The sequence below is a fragment of the Aegilops tauschii genome, chromosome 6 (assembly GCF_002575655.3).
Source record: "Aegilops tauschii subsp. strangulata cultivar AL8/78 chromosome 6, Aet v6.0, whole genome shotgun sequence".
In the NCBI taxonomy this organism is placed as follows: Eukaryota; Viridiplantae; Streptophyta; class Magnoliopsida; order Poales; family Poaceae; genus Aegilops; species Aegilops tauschii.
The window spans coordinates 473,265,022-473,285,995 of record NC_053040.3 but is presented as its reverse complement, the minus strand read 5'-3'; the positions used below and the strand labels follow the sequence as shown (position 1 = coordinate 473,285,995).

Sequence of the window (20,974 nt, the reverse complement as noted above, 5' to 3'; positions counted from 1 at the left end):
TTCATCGAGTCGCCTGCCATGGCGGAAAGGGAGAGGCGGGAGAGTTTTGGACAAAATGAAAGAAAAGCTTGGGCGGCCATGTCCCCGACAGATGGGCCAAAGAGGACAAGGGCGCGCGTCCCGCCCATCCGTGTGTATCCGTTCGGCCGCAAACACGTCCCAACTTTGGGCCGGGAATGGGTTAAAAGCGGACGATAAACAGATGACGGTCCGTTTGCTCCCACGCATTGGGCGGAATGCTCTGTCCGTTTGCCCCCAAACGGACACGGCCAAACCATTAGGGTCGCGTTGGAGTTGGCCTTAGCAACACCATCCCAACAAGGTCTTTACTATCTTGGTCGTCAATCTACCATTCCCTCTCGTCTTAAAGTTAGTTAGCTATGCCATTTTCGGGATAACATGCATGCTTTCTATCTACTTCGACACTGACACGGCCGGTCACTTGTGGTAAGCAGCAATCTCTCAAACTAAAGTAAGTACGTACTTGGATTGGCTGTTCGAAGAGGGAATGGTAGATTGACGGCATGCATTTTCGATAACATCGTCAATCTCAAACAAATTCAATCCTCACTGGTAGATCATGTGAGTGTGTGCATGTTTCATGTTTGCATGTGTGAGTACATCTTGATTCTACTCGGTCTTTAAAGGAAAATTCATGACCAACTAAATTTCGATAAGAAAAACCATAATAAGGGAACAAACACATGGTACAGCTTGATCTATGTGAAAGAAAAGATAGATAAGCAACCAAAAAAAGACTGAAATTGTTGTGCAGACCACGGTTTACGGACGACACTTGTATCAAACGGCGGAGCTTCGTTACTGCGCCGTTGCATTTCCCCAATCCCCTTCGCTTCCGCCCTCATTTCTTCTCCTTCCCCAATATATCCAACCACGCGCCACCGCCCTCACCTGGTCGGTCTTGCGCGCCCGCTCACTCCACGAGCTCCTCACCGACGGGACGCCGGCAGCGCCAGGAAGGCCGATATCATTGGCGTGCTCCTGCACTGGGTCCGGAAGACGAGTTCAGGTGATGCCGCGTTCTTCTTTTTCTTTCTACAGAGGAAGTTCTACGAGCGGACCATGGATTCCACCTCTTTCCCCGTGCTTCTACTGATTTTGTTTTCCCGCTCCCGCAGCGCCCGCCACCTGCTCGACGAAATTGACAAGAAGGCTGCCGGCACCCGCGAGGATCCCTTCCGCGTCCTCTCCGATGACCTGCTCGACCACATCATGTCCTTTCTACCGGGGGATGATGCCTTGCAGACCTGCGTGCTCGACACCCAGTGGCGCGACCTCTGGAGGCGCAAAACCAGCCTGCGCTTCATCTTTGACGAATGGTCAAGTTTCAGCCGCGAGCGTTTCAGTCAGTTGGTCAAGCTGATAATCCACCTCAAGGGGGACTCACCTCTGACCGACTGCCAGATCACCCAGTTCGATGAGGATTATTTCACAGAAGCCAAACTGTTGATCGAGTACGTTCTAAAGTGTCGGGTTGAGGATCTCTTAGTTTTCGCTGCTGGTGGATATTTGAAGGATTTTTTACTGCTTGATGCACGTCTCATCTCCCGCCACTTGAGGACCATAGAATTTGGAAACCCTGACCTCGTGGATTCCTCAATAGATTTCTCGGGCTGCCCAGTATTAGAGAAGCTAACACTAGAAAGTGGCTATGTTGACTTATGTAAGATATGTTCTAAATCACTAAAGCATCTAAGGCTCACTGGGTGGTCTACCTTCTCTGAGGAAATCCATGTTTCTATTGCTGCGCCGCGTCTTATCTCACTGGAACTAGGTCGTTTTGACAACATGAGTCCTTCCCTTGAAGAGATGCCATTACTGGAAAAAGCATCTATTTTGCTTGAGGATGGGTGCTACAATGTCTGTCAAAGTGACTGGGGATGTACATGTTATGACAAGAAGTGTCTGCCTCTCAATGGATTATCCAATGCTGTTGATTTGAAATTGATTGCTGAGCCTAAACTGGTATGCTTTGCACTATCTTTCTTACTCTTACAGTTATTTGCCGTTGCCACACATGGTTTCTCAAATAGCTATATCAATTGTTAGAGCTGCATATGACCAAGTTGCTTATTTGCATCACCATAGCTTCCGGACTTTACAATGGACCTCAAATCAATAAATTAATAACATTGTCGCTTGATTGAAAAATGTGATAGTTCTGGTGCATATGGTGTAGTTTTTCTTTCCCCTAGTTTTAAAATTAAAGTATCTAACCGAAGTTTCTAGTATATTTTAATGGACTCTCAGATTTTTTTTCTGTTCATTTGCAATTTGACCAGCTTATCTTCAAACAGGATATGGAATGGTGCCCTAAGTTTGATAGGTTAAAGACTCTCATACTCAATGAGTAGTTTACGGCTATTGACCTATTTTGCATTCTCAAACACTCCAATTCTTGAGAAGCTCATTCTTCAGCTCGGTAACACTGAGGTATATCATGTATATATAAAGATGTGCTATCAATTCAAATATGTTGCTGTATTAGTAAAGGTATTATCTTTATGTTTTGCTATTGTAATGAATGTTTTTGTATCTTGTAGAACTTTGTTGGGGCAACAGGATCCAAACAATCATTCGTGTGCGCGTCCAGTTTGGCTGTCAACATTAAATGTAGAAAAGTTGACGAGGGTGTTAGCAAAATTTGGAGGTCTTGAGTACATGTGGCATACTCCGTGAGCAGGTTAGCATCAAGTGCAGCGATCACACTTAGATTGTAAGTTACCTCCATCCAAATTTGGTATCCATTATCAGTTAGAATGTATGGCACCCCTTCCTACTTGTACTAACAGGTCCGCTGTAATTACGCATCAAATGAATTTTTGACAACCCTTCGAAATCCATCCATATTTTGGGTTTGCATGCTAATGGAGTTTAGAACGGCTGTTAAATTTCAACACAATTTATTATTATGTAATTCCACTACATTAGTTAGCACACCCAAATATGTTTCCTTTTATTTTCTCCTACCTTCTTATTATTTCCAGTTCAAAAAATTACAATTATCCTTATGTTTAGTTGTTGATGAACATAATAGCTCTTAAAATTCAGTTTAGTTCTTCACTCTTATTCAATTTGGCAGAATACATTTTACTAAAAATTGATAGAGGGTAGAATGCACAGTATAGTGCTCCGCATCCATCCACCAAGGACTGCCCTTGCCTCGCTGTATTTACAGTTGTTGATTTGGTCAACAGAGATTGGTAGTCAAATTGCATGGGTTCCAACTTGTTTTAAGCCTGAAGCCCTCATGAATCTTAAGGCCTCTCTGAATGGTCATATTTGTCTTAGTGTTGCCTCACAAGGCTAAACTATTTTTAGCAACTAAAAAAATTTGTCAGGATGCAGTACAGTTCCTCTACATCAAACTGCTATTCAAGATATATGAAATTCCCGTATATGTCAACAGTACATCTTTGAACCAAACTTATTGTGTCTTGTCTTGTTTGTGCAGCTTCCATCCACTGGCTGGGACCAAGATGCGAGCTCGGTCTTGATGTTTGTCTGAAGATTTATGATTCTCTAAAGAGTCATATGTAATGGTGGCCATGTGTTGGCAGTTAACCTGTTACCGTGATGTTCAGTTTCTCCTTCCCATGGTCTCTGCTCGAAATCTGTCTTTGTGGTTTGTTTTGCAACTTAGTACAGTGATCTCTACTTTTTTGAATTGGGAGTCTGCAACTTAGCAAAATGATGGTGATCAGAACATTTCTACGCTTTTTAATGGCGGTTGGGAAGCACATTAATATGCTTGTGTTACTGGTAACAGAAACTGTTTTCGTTTGATATATACATACCGGAATCGTCTGGTTAGCAGAATTTTTTGGTTTGGTGCATGCATGTTCTATGCCACAATCCTGGCTGTCCATGTGCACTAATGCACTTGCTTCACTCTTGCATGTTTCTTAAGAGAAAAACCTTCACGAGGGAAACGAAGGCCGGCCAAAATATTTTGTCTAAATCGCCTAGTCTGTATACTGACATTGGCAGGTTATCATTCCAAGACACAAGTTGGGAACCATTCGTACATATATTTTGTTGATGGGTAGAACTATTTTTGCCTCTGTATGGTTTATGTATACTGACATTGGCAAAAAATGAGTCAAAACAGAACCTCCTCTGTACTATTTTAGCAGGTTATCATCGCCTAGTATGCCTGATAATAACCCAACTGGTTTGCTAAACTGAGTCAAAACATGGCTAATTCATCACTTTCAATGTCAAACCATGCATCCATCGATGGTGTCGTCTCCAGCTCAACACGCCTTAGTAGGCCACATTACCTCTTATTGGCATGTAGCCTTGTATGCCAATATGGAAAGAAGGGCAAATGATATCGTCGCCTCCATTGGTGCCGACACCCCCTCTAGCCCCATGTCGTCGGATACGGAAAGGATAAATGGTACTTCTTGCTGGGGACAAAAGGATTGCTACTGAATTGGAAAATATGAAAAGTTTTGTACTATTTGTATTTTCTTAGGGAGTAAGTAAGTTGCTATTTGGAGAGGGTGATATTAACGGAGTCAAAACTTAGATTTTGATTTATGTTTTTGCTTATCTTGAGTTGCTTCAAAAGCCGTTGGTGCACTATTCAAGAATTAGTCCGATTAGTCCGTTAACATGTCAGTTAATCGCTACTCGTAGGGTGGCCGAATCCAATAGCACATATTCATCGTGTTAACTTGTCAGACCGGTTAATTGGCCTGTCAAGTGATACGTCTCCGTCGTATCTACTTTCCAAACACTTTTGCCCTTGTTTTGGACTCTAACTTGCATGATTTGAATGGAACTAACCCGGACTGACGTTGTTTTCAGCAGAATTGCCATGTTGTTATTTTTATGCAGAAATAAAAGTTCTCGGAATGACCTGAAACTTCACGGAGAATATTTTTGGAATTAATAAAAAATAATGGCGAAAGAATCAAGGCCAGGGGGCCCACACCCTGTCCACGAGGGTGGGGCGCGCCTACCCCCCTGGGCGCGCCCCCTGCCTCGTGGGCCCCCTGGTGCTCCACCAACCTGAACTCCAACTCTATATATTCACGTTCGGGGAGAAAAAAACCAGAGAGAAGGATTCATCACGTTTTACGATACGGAGCGCCGCCAAGCCCTAATCTCTCTCGGGAGGGCTGATCTGGAGTCCGTTCGGGGCTCCGGAGAAGGGAATCCGTCGTCGTCGTCATCATCAACCTTCCTGAATCACCAATTTCATGATGCTCACCGCCGTGCGTGAGTAATTCCATCGTAGGCTTGCTGGACGGTGATGGGTTGGATGAGATTTACCATGTGATCGAGTTAGGTTTGTTAGGGTTTGATCCCTAGTATCCACTATGTTCTGAGATTGATGTTGCTATGACTTTGCTATGCTTAATGCTTGTCACTAGGGCCCGAGTGCCATGGTTTCAGATCTGAACCCATTATGTTTTCATGAATATATGTGAGTTCTTGATCCTATCTTGCAAGTCTATAGTCACCTATTATGAGTTATGATCCGTTAACTCCGAAGTGACAATAATCGGGATACTTACCGATGATGACCGTAGTTTGAGGAGTTCATGTATTCACTAAGTGTTAATGCTTTGGTCCGGTACTCTATTAAAAGGAGGCCTTAATATCCCTTAGTTTCCAATAGGATCCTGCTGCCACGGGAGGGTAGGACAAAAGATGCCATGCAAGTTCTTTTCCATAAGCACGTATGACTATATTCGGAATACATGCCTACATTACATTGATGAATTGGAGCTAGTTCTGTTCACCCTATGTTATAACTATTGCATGAGGAATCACATCTGGCATAATTCTCCATCACCGATCCAATGCCTACGAGCTTTTCACATATTGTTCTCCGCTTAGTTACTTTTCCGTTGCCACTGTTACAATTACTACAAAACTATTACTGTTACTTTTGCCACCGTTACCGTTACTTCCATACTAGTTTGCTAGTAAATACTTTGTTGCAGATATTAAGTTATCCAGGTGTGGTTGAATTGACAACTCAACTGCTAATACTCGAGAATATTCTTTGGCTCCCCTTGTGTCGAATCAATAAATTTGGGTTGAATACTCTACCCTCGAAAACTGTTGCGATCCCCTATACTTGTGGATTATCAAGACTATTTTCTGGCGCCCTTGCCGGGGAGCATAGCTCTATTCTTTGAGTCACTTGGGATTTATATCTGCTGGTCACTATGAGGAACTTGAAAGACAAGAAAACAAAAATTTATCCCTCAACTACGAGGGGAGGTAAGGAACTGCCATCTAGCTCTGCACTTGATTCACCTTCTGTTTTGAGTAAACTTGCGACACCTAAACCTGCTTCTGCTATTAATTCTGATATGTCGCATGTTATTGATGATGTCACTTCTACTATGCATGATGCTTATGATGAAACTACTTCTATGCTTGATACTACTGTGCCATTAGGTGAATTTCTTGATGAACAACTTGCTAGGGCTAGAGAGAATGAAATTATTGAAATTGATAATATTGATGAAAGTGATGATGAAGATTCTCCCCCTAGATATGAATTGCCTGTTGTGCCTGAGGGTTATGTTATGGATGAAGAAACTGCTAGAGACTTTCCTGCTTGCAATGATAGATATGATCTTAAGAAACTATTAGCTAAGCTGAAAGAAAAATCTCTGAATGCTAGAATGAAATATGACCCTGCTTTTGCTACTTCACCTATCTGCGTTACTGATAAGGATTATGATTTCTCTGTTGATCCTGAGATAATTACTTTGGTTGAATCTGATCCTTTTTATAGCTATGAATCTGAAACTGTTGTGGCACATCTTACTAAATTGAATGATATAGCCACCCTGTTCACTAATGATGAGAAAACTTGTTACTACTATATCCTTAAGTTATTTCCGTTCACATTAAAGGGTGATGCTAAAACATGGTTTAATTCTCTTGATCCTGGTTGTGTGCGTAGTCCCCAGGATATGATTTATTACTTCTCTGCTAAATATTTCCCCGCTCATAAGAAACAAGCTGTTTTAAGGAAAATATATAATTTTGTGCAAATTGAAGAAGAGAGTCTCCCACAAGCTTGGGGGAGGCTTCTCCAATTACTTAATGCTTTGTCTGATCATCCTCTCAAGAAAAATGAAATACTTGATATCTTTTATAAAGGACTAACCGATGCTTCGAGAGACCACCTGGATAGTTGTGTTGGTTGTGTTTTCAGGGAAAGAACAGTTGATCAAGCTGAATTGATATTGAATAATATGTTGACTAATGAACATAATTGGACACTTCCCGAACCAACTCCTAAGCCAACTCCGAAGAAAAGGGGTATTCTATTTCTCAGTCCTGAAGATATGCAAGAGGCAAAGAAATCTATGAAAGAAAAAGGTATTAAAGCTGAAGATGTTGAGAATTTACCTCCTATTGAAGAAATACATGGTCTTAATTTGCCGCCTGTTGAAGAAATACATGGTCTTGATAACCCGACACAGGTAGTAAAGGTAAATTCTCTCTATAGATTTGATGAAGGTGATATTCCTTGTTATAAGTCTGCTAGCCAATGCTTAGATGAGTTTGATAATTTTATTGTCAAACAAGAAAACTTCAATGCTTATGTTGGTAGACAATTGAAACGTAATGCTTATATGATTGAACACTTGAGTGATTATATGTCTAGAGTTAAGGGTGAACTTAAACTCGTTAGTAAACATGCTTCTATGGTTACCACTCAAGTAGAACAAGTGCTTAAAGCTCAAAATGATTTGCTCAATGGATTAAATAATAAGAAAAATGATAATGCTGTTAGAGTTATGACTAGAGGGGGTAAAATGACTCAGGAACCTTTATATCCTGAGGGCCTCCCTAAGAGAATTGAGCAGGATTCTCAGAGAACTAATGTTGATGCACCTAGTCCTTCTAAAAAGAAGAAAAAGAAAAATGATAGGACTTTGCATGCTTCTAGTGAACCTGTTGTTGACACACCTGAGAATCCCAATGATATTTATATTTCTGATGCTGAAACACAATCTGGTGATGAACATGAACCTAGTGATAATGTTAATGATGATGTTCATGTTGATGCTCAACCTAGCAATGACAATGATGTAGAGATTTAACCTGCTCTTGATCTTGATAACCCACAATCAAAGAATCAACGTTATGATAAGAGAGACTTCGTTGCTAGGAAGCATGGTAAAGAAAGAAAACCATGGGTTCAGAAACCCATGCCTTTTCCTCCTAAACCATCCAAGAAAAAGGATGATGAGGATTTTGAGCGCTTTGCTGAAATGATTAGACCTATCTTCTTGCGTATGCGTTTTACTGATATGCTTAAAATGAACCCTTATGCCAAGTATATGAAGGATATTGTTACAAATAAGGGAAAGATACCGGAAGCTGAAATTTCTACCATGCTTGCTAATTATACTTTTAAGAGTGGAATACCAAAGAAACTTGGAGATCCAGGAGTACCAACTATACCATGCTCCATTAAAAGAAACTATGTTAGAACTGCTTTATGTGATCTTGGAGCCGGTGTTAGTGTTATGCCTCTCTCTTTATATCATAGACTTGATTTGAATAAGTTGACACCTACTAAAATATCTTTGCAAATGGCTGATAAATCAACTGCTATACCTATTGGTATTTGTGAGGATGTGCCTGTTGTGGTTGCAAACGTTACTATTTTAACGGTCTTTGTTATTCTTGATATTCCTGAGGACGATAGTATGTCGATTATCCTTGGTAGACCCTTTTTGAATACTGCAGGGGCTGTTATTGATTGTATCAAAGGCAATGTCACTTTTCATGTTAATGGTAATGAGCATACAGTACACTTTCCGAGGAAACAACCTCAAGTCCACAGTATAAACTCTATTGGAAAAATTCCATCAATTACTATTGGAGGTTTTGAATTTCCTATTCCTACTGCCAAGAAGAAATATGATATTCTTATTGTTGGGGATGTGCATATCCCCGTTGAGGTAACCTAGTGTTATTCAAAATTTCTCCGGTTCCATGTTATTCGTAATGAGTTTGTTAACAAGACTTGATCAACCTTGTTAGTGGATTCCTTTTGATGAGCATGAGATGGATGAAGTTAGAAAGCACAACCTTCTGTACCCTCATTTTACTTTCTGTTATTTAGATTAAATAAAGCAAAAATAGTATTTTCTGTCTGTTTTCTGAATTATCCGTGCAATAAAAAATACCCCGAAAATAAAAGTTCTCCAAATGCCCTGAAAATGAAATATTATTTTTTCTGGAATATTTGAGAATATCTGGCACTGAAAACACATAAGGGGGAGCAAGCACCAGGCCATGAGTCCATGGATTATACGCACTCTCTTCCTTCCACCATTGCTACCCTCTCTAATACCGCGCACTTTTCGCCGGTATCATACACCCACCATATACCTTCCTCAAAACAGCCACCATATCTACCTATCATGGCATTTCCATAGCCATTCCGAGATATATTGCCATGCAACTTACCACCGTTCCATTTACTATGACACGCTCCATCATTGTCATATTGCTTTGCATGATCATGTAGTTGACATCGTATTTGTGGCAAAGCCACCGTTCATAATTGTTTCATATATGTCACTCTTGATTCATTGCATATCCCGGTACACCGCCGGAGGCATTCACATAGAGTCATATTTTGTTCTAAGTATTGAGTTGTAATTTTTGAGTTGTAAGTAAATAGAAGTGTGATGATCATCATTTTTAGAGCATTGTCCCAAGTGAGGAAAGGATGATGGAGACTATGATTCCCCCACAAGTCGGGATGAGACTCCGGACGAAAAAATAAAAAAAGAGAAAAAAAGAGGCAAAAAAAAGAAGAAAAGGCCCAAATAAAAAAATGAGAGAAAAAGAGAGAAGGGACAATGCTACTATCCCTTTACCACACTTGTGCTTCAAAGTAGCACCATGATCTTCATGATAGAGAGTCTCCTATGATATCACTTTCATATACTAGTGGTAATTTTTCATTATAGAACTTGGCTTGTATATTCCAATGATGGGCTTCCTCAAAATGCCCTAGGTCTTCGTGAGCAAGCGAGTTGGATGCACACCCACTTAGTTTCTTTTGTTGAGCTTTCATATACTTATAGCTCTAGTGCATCTGTTGCATGGCAATCCCTACTCACTCACATTGATATCTATTAATGGGCATCTCCATAGCCCGTTGATACGCCTAGTTGATGTGAGACTATCGTCTCCCTTTTTGTCTTCTCCACAACCACCCTTCTATTCCACATATAGTGCTATATCCATGGCTCACACTCATGTATTGCGTGAAGATTGAAAAAGTTTGAGAACACCAAAAGTATGAAACAATTGCTTGGCTTGTCATCGGGGTTGTGCATGATTTAAATACTTTGTGTGGTGAAGATAGAGCATAGCCAGACTATATGATTTTGTAGGGGTAACTTTCTTTGGCCATGTTATTTTGAGAAGACATGATTGCTTAGTTAGTATGCTTGAAGTATTATTATTCTTATGTCAATACTAAACTTTTGTCTTGAATCTTTCGGATCTGAATATTCATACCACAATTAAGAGAATTACATTGAAAATTATGCTAAGTAGCATTCCACATCAAAAAATTTGTTTTTATCATTTACCTACTCGAGAACGAGCAGGAATTAAGCTTGGGGATGCTTGATACGTCTCCAACGTATCTATAATTTTTTATTGTTCCATGTTATATTATATTCTGTTTTGGATGTTATTGGGCTTTATTTTACACTTTTATATTATTTTTGGGACTAACCTATTAACCGGAGGCCCAACCCAGAATTGCTGTTTTTTGCCTATTTCAGTGTTTCGCAGAAAAAGAATATCAAACGAAGTCCAAACAGAATGAAACCTTCGGGAACGTGATTTTCGGAACAAACGTGATCTAGAGGACTTGGACCCTACATCAAGAAAGCAACCAGGAGGGCACGAGGTAGGGGGGCACGCCTACCCCCCTGGGTGCGCCCTCCACCCTCGTGGGGCCCATGTTGCTCCACCGACGTACTTCTTCCTCCTATATATACCTACGTACCCCCAAACTACCAGATACGGAGCCAAAAACCTAATTCCACCGACGCAGCCTTCTGTACCCATGAGATCCCATCTTGGGGCCTTTTCCGGTGCTTCGCCGGAGGGGGCATTGATCACGGAGGGCTTCTACATCAACACCATAGCCTCTCCGATGATGTGTGAGTAGTTTACCTCAGACCTTCGGGTCCATAGTTATTAGCTAGATGGCTTCTTCTCTCTTTTTGGATCTTAATACAATGTTCTCCCCCTCTCTCGTGGAGATCTATTCGATGTAATCTTCTTTTGCGGTGTGTTTGTTGAGACCGATGAATTGTGGGTTTATGATCAAGTTTATCTATGAACAATATTTGAATCTTCTCTGAATTCTTTTATGTATGATTGGTTATCTTTGCAAGTCTCTTCGAATTATCAGTTTGGTTTCGCCTACTAGATTGATCTTTCTTGCAATGGGAGAAGTGCTTAGCTTTGGGTTCAATCTTGCGGTGTCCTTTCCCAGTGACAGCAGGGGCAGCAAGGCACGTATTGTATTGTTGCCATTGAGGATAACAAGATGGGGTTTATTTCATATTGCATGAGTTTAGCCCTCTACATCATGTCATCTTGCTTAAAGCGTTACTTTGTTCTTATGAACTTAATACTCTAGATGCATGCTGGATAGCGGTCGATGTGTGGAGTAATAGTAGTAGATGCAGGCAGGAGTCGGTCTACTTGTCATGGACGTGATGCCTATATACATGATCATACCTAGATATTCTCATAACTATGCTCAATTCTATCAATTGCTCAACAGTAATTTGTTCACCCACCGTAATACTTATGCTCTCGAGAGAAGCCACTAGTGAAACCTATGGCCCCCGGGTCTATTTTCCATCATATTGATCTTCCAACACTTAGTTATTGCTTTTGCCCTTTTATTTTACTTTGCATCTTTATTTCCCTTTATCATAAAAATACCAAAAATATTGTCTTATCATATCTATCAGATCTCACTCTCGTAAGTGATCGTTGAGGGATTGACAACCCCTTTATCGCGTTGGTTGCGAGGTTCTTATTTGTTTGTGTAGGTACGAGGGACTCGTGCGTGATCTCCTACTGGATTGATACCTTGGTTCTCAAAAACTGAGGGAAATACTTACGCTACTTTACTGCATCACCCTTTCCTCTTAAAGGGAAAACCAACGCAGTGCTCAAGAGGTAGCATGGGCCCCTGGTGGCCCCCCTCCACTTATTCCAGCCACCACACACTCCTTCTTCCTCCCAAAAAAATCACCAACCATCTCAAGCACGAGTTCTAGCTCATCTTGCTGCCATTTTCGATCTCCTTGCTCAAAGCTCCACTCACAAAACTGCTTTGGGGGATTGTTCTTCGGTATGTGACTCCTCCAATGGTCCAATTAGTTTTTGTTCTAGTGCTTTATTCATTGCAAATTTTTGCTGCCTAGGTGAGCCTGTTCTTGAGCTTGCATGTCAAATTTATATGGTCCCAAGTAGTTCTAATGCATGCTATAGTCTCTAGGCACTTGAGGGAGTAGTTGCTATCAATTTTGTTGAGTTTGGTTCACTTTTATTTTAAGTTACTAAAAATCCCGGAAATTTTCAGAAAATCATGAAGAGATTTTTGAGGGGCTCTTCGAGCCAAAGCTCGAAGGACAAGCAAAGTGAAGAGGATAAAAGGCCCAAATATAATCCCCCTCGCACCACGGAGGTTCGGCCATGTGAATGGCCTTGTGATGATTTCTTGAGGGCAGCCGGGATTCATGATGATTTTTATTATTTGGCTGAGAATGCGGGCCTCACCGACTTCCTCCGCGACCAGCGCAAACAGTATCTCCTACTCACTAATATTTTTGTGCAAAATTTTCATTTCCATGCTAGGAGATCACCACCCTTGGTGGATTTTTATTTATATGATGAGTATGAGGAGATGTCCCTTTTTGATTTCTGTCGGGTCTGTAAGATACCCTTTACGGGAAGCATAGAGGAACCACATCGTAATGATGTGGAAGGGTTTATTGATATGATTGCTGTAGGGGAAACGAGGAAGGTTTCTGATGCAAGAATTACTAGCATACATTTTCCGGTTCTGCGTTACTTTGCGATATTTGCTAGTAGATGTTTAATTGGTCGCGGAAACTGTTGAAACCTTAGTGCCCCTGATATTGTTATTTTGGGCCATGCCTTGTTTCGTGATAATACTTTTAGTCTAGGCGCTATTGTTGCCAAGCGGTTAAATCTGAACCGCACGAAGGGTCCCATCTTGGGAGGTATCTTCGCCTCGCGCCTCGCTGCACACTTTAACATACCTATTAGGCATTATGAGAAAGAAGTAAAGTTATTGCCTCCTGTTTATCTAGACTATAAGAGTATGGTAGCACATGATTTTATTGTTAAGAATAAGAAAAAGATGCTTAACTACAGACTGATATTTGATAAAAATCACCCTGAGACTATTACTTTGCCTGCTCCTTCTTTGTTTAACTTATCTTCACGCAAGTATCTTGTTCTGCCGGAGGCATTTCATGCCTACCAGAGCCTCACACCAGCTCCAGAGCCAGAGCCGGAACCACAACTTGATCCTCCACGTAAGTCTATTTACTAGTGGGATCCGGAGGAGATCGCCAATCAGTGGTACCCCGAGGCTCCATCTCAGTACGACCCCAACTACAACTTTGGATATTCGCCAGGCCAGCCGTGGCCATAGACCAACTTAGGCCAAAAGCCTAAGCTTGGGGGAGTACGTATCTCTCACCGACATTACATTCATATTCACACACTCATGCTAGTTGTCGGTGCTCATACTTTTTCACTGTAATATCCATGCTAGTTTATTTTCTTTTCTCGCCTTCTTCTTGTGTGTTTGAAAAACCTTAAGAAAAACCAATAAAATATTAGTTGTAGCTTTTAGCTAGTTTACTTTCAATGCTTGTAGTAGTAATAAATAAAAGAAAACCCAAAAAGATTTCTCGTTCTTCTTTTGCTTGTTGGGAGCTTTCCCGTGTAAATAGTTTTATTTCTTTTCTTTGGGGGTCGAGAGGAGAAGACCATAATGAAAATGTTGAAGCGGCTCTTATATGCATTATTGTTGATTTAACCAAGAGCCCATGTTACCTTGTCTTCTCCTTTGTGTCAGATGCTTGCAGATTCCAGCTTAGTCCAATTGCACGTGCACTATTATTATTATCCACACCGTTCAGTCGTGCAAGTGAAAGGCAATAATGACGATATATGATGGACTGATTGAGATGAGAAAAGCTGGTATGAAGTCGACCTCTCTTGTTTTTGTAAATATGATTAGTTCATCGTTCCTGATTCAGCCTATTATGAATGAAACATGTTTGCAATGACAATTAGAGATTATAGTTGCCTATGCCATGCTTAATCTGCTAGGAGTTTATAATGGTTTACCTTGCGTGCCAACATGCTATTAAAATGGTTGTGATGTGGTATGATAGGGTGGTATCCTCCTTTGAATGATTCGAGTGACTTGACTTGGCACATGTTAACACATGTAGTTGAAACAAAATCAACATAGCCTTCACGATATTTATGTTCATGGTGGATTATATCCTACTCATGCTTGCACTCAATGTTTATTAATTTTAATGCATGTTCATGACTGTTGTCGCTCTCTAGTTGGTCGCTTCCCAGTCTTTTTCTAGCCTTCACTTGTACTAAGCGGGAATACTGCTTGTGCATCCACTCCCATAAACCCCAAAGTTATTCCATATGATTCCACCATACCTTCCTATATGCGGTATCTACCTGCCGTTCCAAGTAAATTTGTATGTGCCAAACTCTAAACCTTCAAATGAAATTCTGTTTTGCATGCTCGAATAGCTCATGTATCAACTAGGGTTGTCTGTATCTTCCATGCTAGGCGGGCTATTCTCAAGAGGAGTGGACTCCGCTCCTCACTCACGAGAAAATGGCTGGTCACCGGGATGCCCAGTCCCATGCTCTAAGCAAATCAAATTGAAATAATTGCAAACAAAACTCTCCCAGGGCTGTTGCTAGTTGGAGGCACTCGTTGTTTCGAGCCAGCCATGGATTGATGCTTGTTGGTGGTGGGGGAGTATAAACTTTACCATTCTGCTTGGGAACCGCCTATATTAATGTGTGTAACATGGAAGATATCGAGATCTCTCGGTTGTTATGTTGACAATAAAAGTATGCCGCTCAAAATATTATTTATCTCTATTTCAAACCGAGCTCTGGCACCTCTACAAATCCCTGCTTCCCTCTGCGAAGGGCCTATGTATTTACTTTTATGTTGAGACATCACCCTCTTATTAAAAAGCACCAGCTGGAGAGCACCGCTGTCATTTGCATCCCTTACTATTAATTTGTATTGGGTATGACTATGACTGGATCTCTTTTACCATGAATTACAATGTTTAGTCAGTCCTTGATCTTCAGAGATGCTCTGCATTTATGTTTTGCGGTCTCAGAAAGGGCTAGCGAGATACCATCTTGTTATATCATATCATGATTGTTTTGAGAAAGTGTTGTCATCCGAGATTTATTATTATTGCTCGCTAGTTGATTATGCCATTGATATGAGTAAACATGAGACCTAAATGTTATTGTGAATATGGTTAGTTCATAATCTTTGCTGAAAGCTTGAATGCTGGCTTTACATATTTACAACAACAAGAGCAAATAGAGCTTTTAAAGTTTTTCTTTCTCACTTTCAGTTTGTCAACTGAATTCTTGAGGACAAGCAAAGATTTAAGTTTGGGGGAGTTGATACGTCTCCGCCGTATCTACTTTTCCAAACACTTTTGCCCTTGTTTTGGGCTCTAACTTGCATGATTTGAATGGAACTAACCCGGACTGACGCTGTTTTCAGCAGAATTGCCATGGTGTTATTTTTATGCAGAAATAAAAGTTCTCGGAATGACCTGAAACTTCACGGAGAATATTTTTGGAATTAATAAAAAATAATGGCGAAAGAATCAAGGCCAGGGGGCCCACACCCTGTCCACGAGGGTGGGGCGCGCCTACCCCCCTGGGCGCGCCCCCGCCTCGTGGGCCCCCTGGTGCTCCACCGACCTGAACTCCAACTCTATATATTCACGTTCGGGGAGAAAAAACCAGAGAGAAGGATTCATCACGTTTTACGATATGGAGCCGCCGCCAAGCCCTAATCTCTCTCGGGAGGGCTGATCTGGAGTCCGTTCGGGGCTCCGGAGAGGGGAATCCGTCGCCGTCGTCATCATCAACCTTCCTGCATCACCAATTTCATGATGCTCACCGCCGTGCATGAGTAATTCAATCGTAGGCTTTCTGGACGGTGATGGGTTGGATGAGATTTACCATGTAATCGAGTTAGTTTTGTTAGGGTTTGATCCTTAGTATCCACTATGTTCTGAGATTGATGTTGCTATGACTTTGCTATGCTTAATGCTTGTCACTAGGGCCCGAGTGCCATGATTTCAGATCTGAACCCATTATGTTTTCATGAATATATGTGAGTTCTTGATCCTATCTTGCAAGTCTATAGTCACCTATTATGAGTTATGATCCGTTAACCCCGAAGTGACAATAATCGGGATACTTACCGACGATGACCGTAGTTTGAGGAGTTCATGTATTCACTAAGTGTTAATGCTTTGGTCCGGTACTCTATTAAAAGGAGGCCTTAATATCCCTTAGTTTCCAATAGGACCCCGCTGCCACGGGAGGGTAGGACAAAAGATGTCATGCAAGTTCTTTTCCATAAGCACGTATGACTATATTCGGAATACATGCCTACATTACATTGATGAATTGGAGCTAGTTCTGTTCACCCTATGTTATAACTATTGCATGAGGAATCGCATCCGACATAATTCTCCATCACCGATCCAATGCCTACGAGATTTTCACATATTTTTCTCCGCTTAGTTACTTTTCCGTTGCCACTGTTACAATTACTACAAAACTATTACTGTTTCTTTTGCCACCGTTACCGTTTCCATACTACTTTGCTACTAAATACTTTGCTGCAGATATTAAGTTATCCAGGTGTGGTTGAATTGACAACTCAACTGCTAATATTCGAGAATATTCTTTGGCTCCCCTTGTGTCGAATCAATAAATTTGGGTTGAATACTCTACCCTCGAAAACTGTTGTGATCCCCTGTACTTGTGGGTTATCATCAAGCTGATTAATTGGCCTGTCAGACCGATTAATCGGTTGTTAGGCTAATTAATTGTTGCTGGCCTATTGACTTGTGGGCAAACAAAGCCCAAAATTTTGGCCCGTAACCCCTCCCATCCTACTCTCGCTCCTCAATAGATAAGGTTTGACCAAACAGTAGCATATTTTGGTATATTACATAGCCGAGGGCATGATAGTATGGTATAATACATAAAAAACTAGATATATACGCCCTCCGTTCCTTTATGTAAGGTGTATTATTTTTGGCACGGTGATCAAGGCACATAATTATAGACATGTTAGGACGAAATTACACTTGGCCAATTTATTTGTTAGCGGCGAGTAAATTAGTTACCCCAGAAAAGTAAGAGATACATGCAATCGACAGATATATAGTTTCCTTCTTTTGTTACAAGGAGGGATACAGTCAATCAGGAGAGAGATACTTTCCTTATTTCTGAAGGGCTAACAAGGGAATTATGAGGAATTAGAAGAAATGCACCTTACATTCTGGAATTTTATCAAAAAACAAATACACCTTATATAAAGAAACGGAGGAAGTATATTGGTAGGTTCCTATTTAATCTATTGGTTAATGTTTGACCGATTAATCCAGTTAATAGGCCGATTCACCGATTAATCGTTACTCCCAAGCCGATGGAGCAACTACCGGTTATTGATTTCCTCAAAAATGCTTTGGTGTTTCGGTCAATTTGAAGACGACGCTGATGAGTGATGAGCACCAAGCCAGAGAAGGATATGGCACGACGGGCCATGATGTAGCCATCAAGGGCGAGCCGGGGATAGAGACGACACGGTCGATTGCAAAATCACCGGCAAAGAGAACTCCGAGGATTGACGGGATGGGAGTGGGAGGGGAGAGGGGGTTTCTTGGCATCTAAAAAGGAATGTGGGAAGTGGTTAGAGGGACGATGAAGGAGACGGGCAATGGGGCGGTGCAACGTCGGAGCCGGCCATGGATGGCGGCGGGCGGGTCATCCGGAAATCATTTGACGCTGCAAAAAAATTTAGACGCGGCAACAATAGACGCCCCTTTATAATTTTGATTTCGATTGATGAAACAAAGTCATCCATTTCGTATCTAAACTGTTGTGAGTTGAGTGGAGCCATGTAGGCGGGCCTCCTCTTTTTCGTTCCTCTGTTCGTCTCTCCCCTCCCTGTGGCCGCCGCCCAGCCCGCGCGAGAAAGGTTAGGGCAAAGTTTGCGACAGTGTTGTGCTGCATGGAGGTGACGGGTGAAGGCACACTGTAGACCCCCATCCCCCGTGCATGCGACCGTGTCCCCCTCTTCCTCTGCCCGGCGCCCCCCTTCCCCTTCGGCGCAAACGAAGAGAGGGTTCACAGTCGGCCACTCGCTCACTCGATCCTCGTCTGCACCGGTCCAACGTGCGTGGAGAGAGAATGGGCGAGGGATTTGTAGGCAGGCACACAGTGGGGGGACTTCGGATCTGCCAGCACCCAATAATATGATAAATATGTTAATCAGAAAGGAAGCTTTGTCAAGAACCGGATCATTGCAATTCTTGTGGTCTTAAAGGTTCAAATTATCTTAACCGCAAGCTACACCACTAACAGATATGATAAATATGTTAATCAGAAAAGTGAAATGCGCTTACACGGGCTCCTCTGGCATTCTACAGGAACATGGAGGATAAATGAAAGTCCTGTTGGTATTGTATTACTGAAATTAGTACCAAGATGTGTTGTAGTCTCAACGCATCAAGATTTATAAGGAATTTAGTATGGCACAACAGCATGGATACAAACATTAATATGATGTATTACCAAAAGACATCAGGTTATTTAGGATTTGTGTAGCAGTATTAGCATCATATAATGTTCCCTCCCTCCCTCTCTCTCTCAAACCCAATGGAAGGAGATTTGTCTAGCAAACACAACAACATTATTTCACTCACAACATGAAGCATTGAAGGTGATGAAAAGTTCTACTGTTCTTTTCCTTTCTAGAGAAGGTCACAAGTACATATATGACAAAGACTGCATAAATTCTCAGGTGACGAAGGATATAAACCAAATAGGGATATGCCCCTTACAAAAAACCACATAGGTATATAAAAGAATGAAAACACATTTCACCGCTAAAGGAGGATTTGAGCTAGAGTTTCACCACATGCCGCAGGGTAGGGGAGCAAACCTACAAGCATGACTCAGTAAACTTTTTGATACATGACAACTATGATATGCTAAATCAGGAAGAGGTAATATTTTAATCATCCCACGAAAGTTAGAGGGAAAATGTAAAGCCATGCATAACATCAACCCTATAACAAATTTACTAATGCTGGTCAAAGTCTTAATACAATACAAATTATCTATAAGATGAAATTTTGTTATATGTCCTCATGAAAGGAAATTAAATTTACTACTCCCTCCGTCCGGAAATACTTGTCATTGAAATGGATGTATCTAGATGTATTTTAGTTCTAGATACATCCATTATCATCCATTTTGATGACAAGTATTTCCGGATGGAGGGAGTACCTTATAGCACTAGACTTTGTCTTCTTGTTTAGCCTCTCAGAAATACTTTAAGCAGGCACTACACACTGCTCAACTAAATGGCAATGAATTGTTCCTAGAGCAATCCTGACAAAAACAAACATTAGTACGTAGTGGTTAGATAAGCAAAAGAATTCTTATTTTATACAAATAAAATGATTGGCAACAAACTGATATGTAAAATTATATCCGGGACAAATTAGTCATCGCTATTTTGTCCTAGTCCAAGCACATTTCATAATTCATATATGTGTCATAGTCTGTGAAAGCTCATCTTACTACAATTGTGATACATGTTGTTATTGTAATCATCCGGAGCTGGCAAGTTGTGGCTAGCTTGGCCAAAAGTGGTCTCTGTCACTCGCCACAGCATGTCGTGCATTCTGTAGAACACGTGGAGGGCACTGCAGGAGCGGAGTGAAATTTGCAAACCAAGAGGCGTTGAATGCGACATTGCCAAATCAGGGAGATCATCTGGATCAATATTGGAGTATCATTTAAGCTCACGTCAACTTGTGGACTGCTGAAAGCGCCGGTCGCCGGCAACCGCAGGGAACAACCGAACTGGAGAGCAAGGGGATTTCTCCGGTCCTCCCTTACTGGATGTTGGCAGATCCCAAGTCGATCCTCCTCCCACATCATGCCCGCCGATGAACCCCTCACCGGCTCCAGGTGTGATGGCTATAGGCAAGGAGCGAGTGGGCGGCCGTGAACCCTCACTTCCTTAGCGACGTGGGGGGAGGGAACGTCGGAGGCCGGGACAGAGGAAGGAGGAGCGGCGGCTGGGGGGCGGTCACCGGCACGGGCGACGACGTGCCTTGACCCGTCGCCTCCATGCAGCACAGCGCCGTCGCTAGCCTCATCCCTGGCCTTTCTCGATCGGGCGGTGGCTGCAGGAATAGACGAACAGACGAACGAAGGTCGAGCGAAGAGGAGGAGGCCCGCTTCTCTAGTTCTATTTTCTCCAAGGCTTGAGCGGGCTTCGCGCGAGAGTGCAGGCCCAATTAACCAGAAGGATCGTTTTCAGCCTCTAGAGCAGCAACCCATTAGCACAGCTCGACCAGTAATTAACAGCTGTGTTTTAGGTGGCCACGTAGACCAGATCTGATGACTAGAAACGACCGGATCAAAAGAATGGACGGCCAAAACTGCCTAGTGTGTGAGAGGGCAGGAAAGCGGTGCCGTTTTACTGTCCTAAATAAATGAATGAGCGGGGCAGTAATGACGCGTGGGGAATCGAGGT

At 41.9% G+C, this 20,974-nt stretch overlaps 1 protein-coding gene across 1 annotated transcript; it reads left to right on the top strand.

Moving 5' to 3' along the window:
* Window positions 1–1,083: 1,083 nt before the first annotated feature.
* Window positions 1,084–2,678, top strand: LOC109774864 (F-box/LRR-repeat protein 25-like). Its single transcript, XM_045230465.1, has 2 exons — window positions 1,084–1,986; window positions 2,565–2,678. The coding sequence occupies exons 1-2, from the start codon at window positions 1,084–1,086 to the stop codon at window positions 2,676–2,678; spliced, it is 1,017 nt and encodes a 338-aa protein (XP_045086400.1).
* Window positions 2,679–20,974: the final 18,296 nt, after the last annotated feature.

Coding starts and splice junctions, on each gene's coding strand:
- LOC109774864 (XM_045230465.1), top strand. CDS start 1,084: ATGGATTCCACCTCTTTCCCCGTGCTTCTACTGATTTTGTTTTCCCGC. Junction 1,987..2,564: donor TGATTGCTGAGCCTAAACTG/GTATGCTTTGCA, acceptor TGTATCTTGTAG/AACTTTGTTGGGGCAACAGG.